This window comes from Malania oleifera, chromosome 8, assembly GCF_029873635.1.
Source record: "Malania oleifera isolate guangnan ecotype guangnan chromosome 8, ASM2987363v1, whole genome shotgun sequence".
NCBI classification, from domain to species: Eukaryota; Viridiplantae; Streptophyta; class Magnoliopsida; order Santalales; family Ximeniaceae; genus Malania; species Malania oleifera.
Window position 1 is genome coordinate 83105289 of NC_080424.1, and position 14359 is coordinate 83119647.

Here is a 14359-nt window from a genome sequence, read left to right on the forward strand (position 1 = left end):
TTTCCATCTCTACCGTATCATCCCCAGTTAGGATTATATCATCAACAAATACTATTAGAATTGTTCTCTTGCCCTTTTCAAACTGTTGGAAGAACAAGGTGTGATCTGATTGCTATTAGAATTGTTCTCTTGCCATTTTCAAACTATTAGAAGAATAGGGTGTGATCTGATTGCCCTTGTCGATATCCTTGGTTCTTTATTACTTTTGCAAATCTGTCGAACCATGCTCTGGGAGATTGTTTAAGTCCATATAGGGACTTCTTGAGTTTACAGACTCTGTTTTCTTCACCTTTCCTGCTGAATCCTAGAGGTATAGTCATGTAAACTTCTTCTTCTAACTCACCATTTAGAAATGCATTCTTAATGTCAAGTTGTTGTAGTGGCCAATCTAAGTTGGCAGCTAAGGACAGGAGGACCCGAACTGTAGTTTGCCACTGGTGCAAATGTCTCCATATAGTCAATGTCATAAGTCTGTGTAAAACCTTTTACAACAAGTCTGGCTTTATATCTTTCAACTGTTCCATCATATTTATGTTTCACTGTGAAGACCCATTTACAACCAACTGGCTTCTTCTCTTTCGACAAATTCATTAACTCCCAAGTTCCATTTTTTTCTAGAGCCCACATTTCCTCCATGACCGCCTCCCTCCATTTAGGTATTTCCAGGGCTTCCTGAATGTTCTTTGGAATTCTCATCCAGTCAAGGTTAGAGACAAAAGCACGATATCATATAATCAAAATTTTATAAGACATGCATTTAGACCAGGGATATTGAGTCCATGACCTAGTTTGTTTTCTGATTGCAATAGGTAAATTGATGTCTTCAGGTATAGGATTATCAGACAGGAGCTCTATTATCGGATTAGGATTGGGTGTGGACTCATGGTTATTTGGAGCCATCACCGGTTCCAACGCTCTTGGTGCTTCAAGTATGAGATTCTCCCTGTTCTTTGTGTTCGGCTTTCTTGAGTAAACAAGTATATCTGCGCTGTTTTGTTTTCCTATATCTCCTCCTGAGATTAAGCGTTCTTTTGTGTTTGGCAGGTCAGGAAGTGAAGCAATGGAAGACTTAATAGATAGGTCAAGGAATGAAGCAATGGGAGGCTCAATAGATCGTATGGGTTCAAATGGTACATATTCAGTAGTAAAGAAGTCAATGAACCGATCTTCACTCCATTTCTCCCCCTGAAGAGAGATCTTAGGTAAATAAGGAGTGGTTTCAAAAAATGTGACATCCAGGCTAACAAACGTCCTTTTTGAGACAGGATCATAGCATTTGTATCCTTTCTAGGTAGGGGAGTAACCGATGAAAACACATTTAATAGCACAAGAATCCAATTTATCTCGATGGTGAGCATGAACATGAATAAATGCAGTGCAACCAAAGATTTTTAGCGGAAGACTGGAGGGAAGGCAAGAGGTAGGAAAAAATTCATGGAATTTCTGAAGAGGAGTGGCAAAGGAAAGTACTCAACTCGGCATTCGATTAATGAGATGGGTAGCTGTTAAGATGGCATCTCCCCAAAAATAGTTTTTCATGTTCGTAGTGAACATCAAAGGCCCGAGCTACTTCAAGTATATGTCTGCTTTTTCATTCGGAAACCCCATTTTGTTGAGGGGTGTCTACACAAGAACTCTGATGAATAATCTCATTTTCTTGAAAATAAGTTCTCAGAATTTCATTAAAATATTCCGTATTATTATCAGTACGTAAAATTTGAATTTGAATCTAGAATTGTGTTTGAACCATGGAATAAAAATTGACAAAAATGGAGCTGACTTCTGTTTATCTTTCAAAAAGTAAACCCAACAAAGATGAGTATGGTCATCAATAAAAATAACAAACCATTTTGTATGGGTGCGATTGGGGGATCTTGAGGGTCCCCACAAATCAGTGTGAATCATAGTAAACGGGATGGTTTGTATATGGATGATGGGAAAGAGGCATGCCGGTGTTTTGCAAGCTCACACACTTCACATTGAAACTTAGAAGACTTTTTATTTGAATATATAGATGGAAACAAACATTTTAAATATTGAAAATTTGGGTAACCCATCCTAGAATGCCATAAGAAAAGTTCATTCTTTTTAGAGATAGATATAGAATCACAAATTGCAGTATTATATTGTTTACTCAAGCTTGCCTCCTCAAAGTAGTAGAGTCCTTCATATGCCTTAGCAGTGCCAATCATCTTCCCCGATGACAGGTCCTGAAAAACACAATGAGATGAAATAAATTTAGCAAAGCATTTGGAGTCTTTTGTTAACTGGCTGATTGATAACAAATTGCAAGATAACTTGGGAACATGGAGGACATATTTTAAAGTTACAGAGTCAAATATACAAATACTTCCTTTATCGGAGACTGGTGAAAGAGAACCATCTACAATTTTGACTCTCAGATTTCCAACATATGGTGAATAGGATGAAAACAATTGATAAGAACCAGTCATATGATCAGATGCACCTGAGTCAATTATCCATGGTGATTTGTAACAGGATATAGTATTTAAGGCTGACAAATAATTACCTCGGTGAGCCAGAGAACCAATGGAAGACTGACCCGATGTTTGAATTGAGGAAATCATTTTATAGAGCTAATCCAAGTGCTCGGGGCTGAACGTACTACTTGAAATATTATTGGTTTTTTCACCTTGTGGTTTTTTAGTTGAACAATCAGCAGTAGTTTGATACCCACGATTTTTTTGATATTTTCTCGGCTTCCAATCTGCAGGCTTTCCATGAATCTCCCAACATGTGTCTTTTGAATGTCCTAACTTTTGACAATGTTCGCACCAAATTTTTCCTTTTTGTGGCCTTTGTCCAGAACCGGAGCCCAAGCCCACGGGATGTTTTGACATTAGGGCCGAAACTTCAGGCCCTATGTCTTTTCGGGTTAGGGCTGAAATTTCAAGGGCGTTGTGCGTCTTCAACATCACCTTGCGGCAACTCTCCTCATGCTGCACCTCTATGAAGACCTCCCGAGTAGAAGGTAGGGGACGCCAGCCAAGGATCCTCCCTCGTACATCATCCAGGTCGTGATTGAGACCTGCCAAAAATTCGAACACCCTCTCATTCTCGAGGCGTCGCTTGTACCGTATGCTATCGCCGGAGCACTCCCACTCTTCATCGACGCTGAGGTCAAGCTCCTGCCAGAGGGTGGTCATCTCCATAAAGTACTCGGTGACCTCCCTTTCTCCTTGCCGCAACTGCCACAGTTGAGTCTTAATCTCAAAGATTTGGGAGTAACTTTCGGCATCAGAGTATGTCTCGTGAACTGCGTCCCAGACATCCTTCGCCGTTGGAAGGAACAAGTATATCTTGCTGATTGAGGGCTTCATCGAATTTATGAGCCATGTCGTCACCATGGAATTCTCGGCTTTCCATTTTTGCAGAGCTGTGATGTCGGTTGTGGCGGGCTTCTTTCGTTCGCCAATAAGGTATCCTAACCTCCATTTTCCTTCAATCACTAGATTAATGGACTGAGAGCCCATTCACGAAAATTTTTTCCGTTCAATTTCTCCACCGAGAGTGGAAAGGCCATGTTATCTAGCCCCTGCAAACTCACAGTTGAGATGATGTCAGAGTTGCCGTCGAGAGTTTCAGAGGAACTCGACCCTCTATTGTTGACGACATCGTCTGCCATAGTTAGCTAAGGTTTAGAAACCCTAGCTCTGATACCATGTAAACCGAATTTTATATGAATAATTCTCCTACGTTTATCCACCTTCCTAATTTATTCATTATTCACAAAGATACTTGGGATTTTAACATTATATCTCATCAAAATAATAACAATAATAATAACTCTTGGCAATAGAGCTGTGATGTTCACCAAGACTCAATTTATGACTAATCAGATCCTTGTTACAAAAAGACAACACAGTGTAATTAAATTTGGTTTATAAGTATGTTTTCCACATGCAATGTATGTGGCTCAAACTAGTTAAATATAAAAGTACAAGTGTGTTAAGTGTACAACATTGCCTTTAAAAAGAATATCCTTACTTCTTAAATTTGGTTACACAAAAATACCCTTAGGCAGACCTACAGCAACAATGTTATTATTATTATCTTCCAATCTGTTATTATGGTCTTCCTAATTTAAGAGTCTAATGTGTCGTTTTGTCTTCGTTTAGTTTTGTTACGTTTGGTTTTTATTTGTTTGTAGCTTGCTTTGCTGGAACCATGGTATTCCTCCGCCATAAGTGAGGGGTTTTCTAATAAAGAAAGGAGGTGTCGCCCTCTTTTATGAAAAAAACAAAAAATACAAAAAGAAAAATCTCTTATAATGAAATAAATTTGTATCCTGCTGCCCACAAAAAAATAATTTCCTAGAAGCAAGAGGCATAAGGCAAAACAACCTGAAAATGTCTGTTTTAAGATTTCAGTTCTGCAAGTTCTGCAGTCTAAAACCAACAATTCAAACTAATAAAATAAAGATTCCCATTTCCACTCATAAATTTTGACCAAATGACTTCAGAGTAAATATTATGAATAAAAACATGTCTTCAAAAATTTAGTACCACCATCAAAAGAAATGTGGAAACAAAAACGTTAATATTGTTCCTATAAGAAATTTAAAAGGGATTGTAATTTCACCCACATCAAATTAATTACTGACTTTGTTTGGTCCATTTTCAACCTATAAAGTAATAAAATATTTTATATCATGTACCAAATATTTTGCTAATTTTTATAAGTTTTAGAGATTACCAATATAGGAAAGGTATTTAAATGTGCTTGAGCTCAAGTTGCCCGACTCCACTTATTTACTATATAATCATGTCATGCACCAAAAATTTCACATGCAATGCAGGTGAGCCTTGACCAGTCACTAAAACTGTCTCTGCTTCTCTTGTTATTTACTGTTAACCGTGCTATGCAATGTACTTCTCTAAATCTCACAGGAAACAGAGGTGAATTGATGAATTTTAGTAGTACAACAAAACATATAAAGCAGCTTAATCGAAACATGCCACAGATGCAAGACTTCTTGGCTTAGATATCATTGCAGAACTATAGAGCTTATCAAGCCAAGATCAATGTTAACAGTTCAAAGTAAGATTGTGCTTGGCTCTTCTACTCTGAATGACACTTGAATGAGTTTCTAGATGAATCAATTTCAAGCCAAGATTCATTAGCATGGTTTTCCTTACAGCCATAGCCAAAGCAGGTACCAAAACATCTGAAATTGTTCAACATAGTGCCTTAACTGCCATAGTATACTGCCTGTGAATGTACAATCATCTTATTAAAATTAGAACTAAAAAAATTACCTATCATAACAGTCCTGCTATTACCACCAAGTGAATCCTGCCAAAATGCATAAACTTCAGCTAAAGAAGAAGAAGAATAAGAGCATGGATGATTTCTAATAACTAAGCAGTCATCTGGAGAACCTGATGAATCCATATAAAGAATCAGTCAAAATTCAGCCTTGAGAAGAATAAAATGAAAGATCCCAAAATTCCCAACGTATCACATAATGTTGAAGTTCTATAATTATCCAGTTGGGGAGAATACACTAAATTTTGATTAATTACTGCTAACTGGAGAGAGAAATTTATCTCTTCTTGAGACTTATTACAAAAATAAACCAACTGACAAGCAGAATGCATTTTTAGTGTGCCATTATTTCAGAAAACATAATTTTGTCACATTAAAAGTTTGGATGACCATGGAACCTGTGTCTTTTTTCATGAACTAGATGATGTGATGTATCAATTAAAAATTTTACAAAAATTATAGGTCTCAGCTCCACCTATGGTATTTTTTATAGCAAAAGAAGATGACTTTATTAGAAAAAGAAGAATATACAAGAAGGAGAACAAAAAATCCTCCAAAACAGAAAAATAAAAAGGAGAAAATAATAATAAAACAAAACTCAAACAATCAGACTAACAAAGCTAACCAATCCTGTTGGATATCAGGAAACCTCACTCCTTTAAAACAACCAGCAGAAGCACACCAAAGCGAGGCCAAATAATGAACTTCTCCCATGACAAAAAAATTGTTCAGCTTTTTTTTTTTTTTCCATAAATATTGTCTTACAGCAATTCCAGCATGTCTACCACACACTGTCATAAAATAAAGAACTCTTCTTCAGTTTCTTAACCAACCTTTAACCTATTTGCTCCCTTATCTCTCTCAATTTCTTTAATGCATGTTTCCTTGAAAGCTACTGTTTCTCTTGGCTTTTCTGACTCCTCATTTTTTTAAATCCATCTAACTGCAACCAACAAAAGCTATAACAACTTTTCCATTGACAAAGCTTCAGTAAATTTAAAGGACGGCCTTGCTGCTAGCACCTTCCAATTTGTCTCTCTCTACTACCCCACCAGCACCCCCGCCCCCCAAAACAAAAAAGAGTCTCCAACCAAAATAAATAAATAATAAAGCTTTCCCTGAGCATAGCAACATGAGCTCAACCCTCATTGTGAGTTTTCATCTTAGCTTCCATTACAAAAACAACAATTTGATATCAAGCAAGAAAAACTCAATGTATTTCAAATGTCTAGGCACAATATATCAAGTAATGAATAACTAAATTTTGAAATGTAATACTCCATACACAATATAATATTTTGCAAGAGTTAATAAGACTAGAAATAGGTCATTAACTTGAAAATACAAAACTATAGAACATCATGAATGCAATGTTAAAACATCATTGTAATTCAAAAACTTAGCCTTAAATGTGAACCAAACCTGCAAAAGCCGAGTAAGTTTACTGTCCCGATAAGGAACATGAGCACCTTCTTTTCGCTTTTTCTCATCACCAAGGGCACTGATAACATTACCAAGTGCAAGAAGGCCCTTATTAATGTGAACTCCTGTTTAAATTAGATGTATTAATGTGATCATGCCATGGTAAAAGCATATAATGATGCACATCTGATAAACAATCCTACTCACCTTCCTTAAACCGCAGACCATCAGAACCTGTTCTCTTGGCTCGCTCTGATCCAGCAAGGTCTACTAAATGCAACTTTGCACATAAATATTCCTCACTCATACCCTCAGTAGGACTGCTATCACCAAGAAAAGTTGGATTGAGCTTACGCATTTGCTCTACTGTGATGGTGAAAATTGCATGTGAACGACTGCATAAGGACATAAACAGGAAATGAGAAAAAGTCATTAAAGCAACCAGCAACTTCTACAGATCTAATCTGTTTATAGAACAGGAACCTGGCATGAACCAGCTAGCCCATGATAAAAATAATAATAATAAATATGATAAAAAATAAAATAAAATTGAAAACATTAGAAAATAATGTTCTGAATGATACTTTTTAGTAAAAACTAAAACTGAATGTATGTAGTCTTACAGTACTGTTGAGTTAAAAATTGATTATTGTGCTAGAAGTTTTATTATACTTTACATGTTCCAAAAGCTCAAAACCTTGCCCTTCAATAGGTTTGATGAGTAAATCTACAAAGGCCATTTGGTTAACAGCATCTTTTGACATTCCTGGGAATATGATAAGGTCCAAAATCCCATTCAGATGCTCCCCCGGGTAAGTTTCATGAGAATCACATTCCTATGAGTATCTTAATTTTGGGACTAGATTGCCCCCAGTATCTTGGTTGCATGCCATCATTATACTTATAATAATAAACTGTGAATTACTATAATAATAATAGAAATCAATAACAAAATGAAAGTAATAATATTATTATGTTATAATAATATAGCATAATGGTTGAAATTTTGAGATCCTATTGCCCCCATTATTTCATTTAATTGGATTAATATGTATTGATACATTTTTATTTATGGTGGTTGAAACTTTTAGGACATGGATTTAGTAGGTCTTTATGCTGAAAATATTATTATGCTTCATATATTGTTCATACACAAGTCAAGGATATAATGGTAATCTTTTCAAAATGCATGTCAAGATTCTACATTGAACCAAACATTAATATGGATATCATGTGTACATTCTTGAGAATCTTACAACATAAACCAACAAAAATATATTTCCATGAGAATTGAGCTATGCATCCATTCCCGGGCATGAAATTCCCAGGAATGTCATTCAATGCAAGCATTTTGATCTAGCGAACCAAACATCACCTTGATGTGAATCAAGTTTTAAAATATTGATTAAATTTGTGAAATATATTTCCATACCAAAGCATTAAATTCCCATGAGAACACAAAATCTGAGGGTAAAAGTTCTTGCATCTAATAGGCATTCAGCGTCTGAACTGATGGTAGAAGAAATACATATCACTGCCATAAGATTTTCATTCATGGTAAAACAATTCAAGTCTCAATCTGTTAATTAGTTTTACTTTCAGTTTCTACTTTGTTGCATAACAGTAAAATATACATACATACATACATATACATATATATTATATCATATTATATATGTTGAATTTCACTTGTGAAGTTTGTCCCACATTGGAAAAAGTGAGTGTTTGATGGGTGCTTATATACATGGTGTAGCCCAAGACCCAATAGGCTTAAGCTTTTCGGTCAAGTTGGTGTTCACCCATGTGTATCAAGCACACCTATGGACTCCTCCGGTGCTAACAAGTGGTATTAGAACTGACGTTCATAACGCTGGGTGTGGGAGTGTGTGACCTAGGCTAAGAAGGATCATCTAAGCTGCCAAGATGGATCCGAATTGGGTCAAGACATGGGAAGTAGGATTGGTTTGGAGGCGCCATTCGGAATACAATCTGAGACATGTAAGACGACTCACTTGAGCAAACTATTGGAGAATTTGTCCCGTAAGGGAGATGGCTTTTGTTCAAGGGGGAGCAGTTGAAACTCACATATGGTGGAACTTCCATTCAAGGGGGAGCAGTTGAAACTCACAAGTGAGGGGGAGATTATTGAGAATTCCACTTGTGAAGTTTGTCCCACATCGGAAAAAATGAGTGTTTGATGGGTGCTTATATACATGGTGTAGCCCAAGACCCAATAAGCTTAAACTTTTGGGTCAAGTTGGTACTCACCCATGTGTATCAAGCACACCTATGGACTCCTCCAGTCCTAACAATATATATATATCTTGACTATCAAGTTTAGAATTTTCGTGAATGAATTTTTTTAAATGCCAAGAACATGGGTAGTGTTTACTTTTATATAATTTACGTGTCTATGGGATATAGGCAGGAATTTAAGCACCAATTAGGGAGGAGAAAGCAAAAAAAGAGCCATGCAAAATTAAACCTCGATTGGTTGTTCATGTTTGTACTCCCAGTGGCCCTGCTCAATGATCCTTGTTCTAAGCAAGTGGCCATGTCTTTTAGTGTAGTGACACTAACTTCAGTAGATCCAGCCAATGTAATAACACCATTTGACGTTTCACGAATTTGAATCGGTGGCTTTCCAGGGACAGTTACTTTCCCCGCATTCCCATTTGCATTCTCTGATTTGCTCAGAGAGGTATCTAGCAAATCTTGTACCTCTTCTTTTAAAATCTGCACACAAAGATCAAGATGTTACATACTTGCAACAAAAATGGAAGACAGCTTAGGATACAAGATAGATATCAGAAACAGGTAATGGCAGAAGAACTTTCCAAACCACAGCAGCAATACACATTTTATTCATGGATAGTCTAGATTGATAAAGACAGCTAGTCACATCAGGTACAAGTGTAGATGATAGAGGTATCAGTGCCATTAGCCAAATCAATACAATGAGTTGGCAACTTGGGTTGGAGAATAATATATAAAGAGAAATGACTTGAAAAGAAGTATATTTCAAAACTAGACTAAGTATTGAAGTGTAGGTTGTCAGGGAATTCTTAACAAAGTGAAAACAACAGACACAGTCAACATCATTAACAGTTTAGGTAAAAATAGTTGAAAAATCATATTCTGCTGGCAGTAACTCAAGAGTCTATCTGGTTTACTGCCATTTATGCTTGATGCCACAAATAATATATACTTTCAACACAAAACTCCATCGTTCTCTCCACAATCCAGAGTGCATACAATCACTCACTACTGCACTGATATTATATGGGGCATGATTTTCCATGCAAAATACGCATAGGTTATATACATACACTGAGGATCACTGCATATATTATATAATGTCTAAAGGAAAGGAACACATAACAAAAACTGGAATAATCCAATCAACCTCAATGAAGGAGACATGCAATTGGAATTCAGTTTGATGCTTCAAAGTTTCAATTTTTCTGAACAAAGCATTCATAACTTGTGGGATTAGTCCTGTTTGGCAACCGTCTTTGAAGCCTGTACCCATAGTGTATGTTTTCCCAGAACCAGTCTGCAACACAATGAAATGTCAACTAAACTCCAAGGAATCTGGGAATTCAATACATCAGTCAATCTGTTTCTTGTAAGGGGATAAAAATTTACCTGACCATAAGCAAGAACAGTAGCGTTATATCCTTGGAACAGACCTTCAACAAGTGGAGAAACACATTCTTCAAACATCACAGATGGGGGAGAACCACTGCTCCCATATATGTGATCAAAAGTGAAAGAATGTGAACCAATTTGTGCCTGCTCAGTAGTTGCATTTAGCATGAGAGGATTATAGAGTAAAAAAATACATCATTAATTTTGTTGACCACAAAAAAAAAATAAAATAAAATAAAAATAAAATAAAAAAATAGAGGCAATGGCATGTAACGAAGCTCGCATGATATCAATGGGACAACAGGAAAATGTCAAAAGAAACATATGCAAGCATGGCTGTTCCCAGACCTGAATGTTGCCCCAGCAAACAAGACTAAACCAACAATCTGATCATCATGTGTTGTTCCTATTATAAGCACCATTTCTTTCTCTAAAAATCCACAAAAAGAATCAGAGTTGAGGAAAATAGCTCACTTGGTCAGTGGAAAAAACGTCCTAATAAAGAAAGTTGTCTTTGAGACTCATGCCTAAGAATTATCCAGTACACATCATTCCTAGTAACTATTTGGCGCAAATCAAAATTTCCTGTGTTCAATCCAAACAACATGAAAAAGGATCATCTTCCTTTAGCCATAGGCAGGGTAAAAATGTTTGAATGTTTTAATTGCTGGTGTTTGGTCATTCCAGGATTTCTTACAATAATATTGAACTTTGCTCATTTTAATTTTCCTTGGAATCAATACCACATTCCTCCACTCAAGCTGCCTAATACAAATATACAGTATAGTTCACATAGATTTTTTTAATAAAACAGGACAGCATAAAACATAGTACTCGAATTCTTATTTTCTTTTGTTTTCCTCTGTTTCTTGTCAAACTAATGGTAAAAGAGTTGTACAATCAATTGCCCCATGTCAATATTAACTTGTTATATGTGGCAGCGAGTGTGAGGCAGGGAAGTTATATGTGTCTGTCATGGGGAAAAAATCAAACAATTTTCTTAAATTTTGTTATAACCAAAATAGTTAAGATGGTAAACAGAAAACTACAAGAGTTAAATAAATTTTTCTTGCACTTGGGCCTTGAAGAAGGTAATTGACTGGCACATGTCATCTAACTTTTGAACGTTATGTAGCCAAAGACACGAAACTATGATGAGTTTCATCTACAATAGCATTCTAATTAGCTTTGACATGAAGATGGCCAGCTTTACACAAAATAAGCAAGTAATCAAGAACAGTAAAACTAGGAGCTTTAGTTACTCTTAGTTGTTAGTAATATTTACTGGTTATTTGCCACATAATCAACATATTATTTTAACAGATTACCATAACAAAGTTGGCTTAGTTGCGTTATATAGTTACATTATAATATATGCAGTAAAAAAAAGTAATAGAACAAGTTCATTAGAAAACTCTTTTTTCACAGTTCTTTGTTTTTTCTTGTTCTGTTCTTACATTTTCAGTTCCAAGGGAATCACATGCTGGAACAGTGGAACTTATGTACTCCCATAACTGCACTAGCTAGAGCGGAAACAATTAAATTCTTGTGAGGTAAAATGTGAGAACTAAGCCATTGATCCCTAATAGGACAAGTCAAAACAAAAATTCAATCACAAAATTGTTATGGTAACATAAGAAGAAAAAGAAGAAGAAGTTCACCCACAAAATGAAATGGAGAGAGTCGTTACAAGTACAATGAGGAATAAGACAAATCTCATCTTTTTGGCAGATGTGGCCCCTAAGTAGTAGAATGGCGTCATAGATAAACATTGATCAAGTCTGACAACATGCATCAGAGCTGGTAATATTGGACTGGAGATCAGTTGAAAATTTCAAGATTGCAAAAAACCATCCAATTTGAGAATCATTAGCCAATGAAAAGGAAACGCACCGCCACTAAAATGCGTTCTAAGCCACATTCTACACGGCACCAATAAAGTACAGGAATTCTTTCGTTTTCTATCGAACCATAAACACCGCGGTGATCAGAAACCCATGCCCGTTCAGAACATTTACAGAAAAAAATGAATAATAAAAAAGAAAAAAATGATTGTAAAAGGAAACGCAAGGACTGATCCTATTATTCAAGTCACAAAAAACTTGCGGATAATTAAGACTCGAAAATGTGTCCGAACATGCAGTTGCGAACACTCTAAATTTAGCCGTAGCAGCACTCAAAAAATTAATCAGATTCTATTAGTCACGGAAGGCGGAAGCAGCACTGCTAGCACCACAGCTATAAGTCAAGCACGCAACACTTTCAGGTTTTCCAAAATATAAGTAAGAATTTTGAGATCTAGATCTCCATCCAATCACAACAGCATCACTAAAAAGGCGATCTCCAATCACAAGGACTGAATATAATTTCAACATTTTCCTGAAATTTACACCAACCAGGAGCGCAAGATTGTACCTGAGGCTTTCCCGGGATGACGGTGACACAATCCTTACATCCTTGAAGCCGCTCATCGCCGATGAGCGGACGGATGTGAACTGCAACCTTAACGCAGCAATCCTCCGCAGCTTCCATTGGAAGCAGATTGCGTCGCCAGAGAGAGACACACACAGAAAGAGAGAGAAAGAGAAAGAGAAAGAAACGAGAACAGTGAGAGTGAAAGACCACAATTTCCTCAGAAAATCGTTCTCATTGTGCGAAAATTCCAGAATTCAGCACAAGATAGCGATGCTGCAACCGCAACTGCAATAGCAGGAAGAAGAAACAAAATGTCTATCGATCGATCAATCGAGAGAGAGAGAGAGAGAGAGAGAGAAGCATCAGAGAGAGAAGGTAACTGCGGAGACAACAACTGCTATCATTTTCCTTAGGCTTCACTCTTCACTCTTGCACCACCACCACCACCACCACCACCACCACCACCTCCGCCAGAGACAATTGTAGCGACACAGAGACTTTCACCGCACTCTTTCCGGAAATGCCCCTATCTTCTCACAACGGCTCTCCGCAGCCTATACCCACATGCTCTTTCCGCCACGAAAGAGGCGTGGAGAGTGGGAGGCTCTTCCACACAATTACAATATTACCCCTCCCACTGCTCCCACGAGACTTGCGGTTTTCGCCAAATCTTCCCTCTTTCCCATATAACAGAATATGGGGAGAAAAAGGGGAACTAAGCATTAAGCAGGAAGCACAGGTACAGCAAAGGCCACGTGACGAGGAATCTTATGTGATTACTTAGGCTCTCGTTGTTTTTTTTTTTTTTTCTCTTCTCCACAATAATAAAATAGATTATAAAAATATATTTATTTATATGATTAATTTTTTGTCCTGAAAATTAGGTTTTATAATTTTTAATTATTTTGTCAACCTATTGTCAAAAATTTTAATATCTTAAAATAAATTTTTTCAATTAAATTATTTATTTTATGCACTTTTTAAATTAAAATCAAAATTAAATAATTATATGAATTTAAATATAATTAAAAATATGTATAAATTTTTAAAAATAATAATAAAGTCAATTACAAAATACTTTCACTATTTATTAATTATCATGACCAAAAATTTTTTTATTATAAAGTAAAATTTGAAAGCAAAACAATTAAGTAAAATAATTATAATAAATTTTATTTTTATTATAGTAATTTTTTTAATGTGTATTATTTGTAATTTGACTATTTTATTTATATTTTTATAATATTATTTAATTTAAATATAAAAATGAATATTTTTTTAATTAAAATTTTAATTTATATTAATTTTATAAATGCTAAGCTACGGTCAAGGCTTACCAGTTACCAACCTCGTGGGTGACCGTGCACGTGCAGATTTACATGATAAAAGAAATAAATAATAATGAAGATTCTGTTTGGCTGTGGCATGCTAAAATGGTAAAAGAGTGATGAATTAGTTTCCTTAGTTTTTTTTTTCCACCATTTTAAGATTTTATACTTTTTATGACAAATTCTTTAATTTCAATAAATTTCAAAACCGGGTATTAACATATAAAGAACCTTTCCTAAAAATTATAATAATT

The 14359-nt window shown here is 35.8% G+C and overlaps 1 protein-coding gene across 2 annotated transcripts in view; it reads right to left on the minus strand.

Annotated features, from left to right (window-relative positions):
- LOC131161695 (kinesin-like protein KIN-4A) overlaps positions 1–13446 on the minus strand; it is a 35393-nt gene extending 21947 nt beyond the window's left edge. For both annotated transcript variants that reach the window (XM_058117636.1, XM_058117635.1), the window contains exons 1-7: positions 12778–13446; positions 10360–10506; positions 10118–10267; positions 9197–9447; positions 6919–7106; positions 6712–6836; positions 5280–5316 (exon numbers count right to left, since the gene is read on the minus strand). In XM_058117636.1, the coding sequence (XP_057973619.1) occupies positions 5280–5316; positions 6712–6836; positions 6919–7106; positions 9197–9447; positions 10118–10267; positions 10360–10506; positions 12778–12894 (1015 nt within the window). In that variant the 5' untranslated portion in view covers positions 12895–13446. The remainder of the gene's footprint in view (positions 1–5279; positions 5317–6711; positions 6837–6918; positions 7107–9196; positions 9448–10117; positions 10268–10359; positions 10507–12777) is intronic.
- Between the last annotated feature and the right edge of the window lie 913 nt (positions 13447–14359).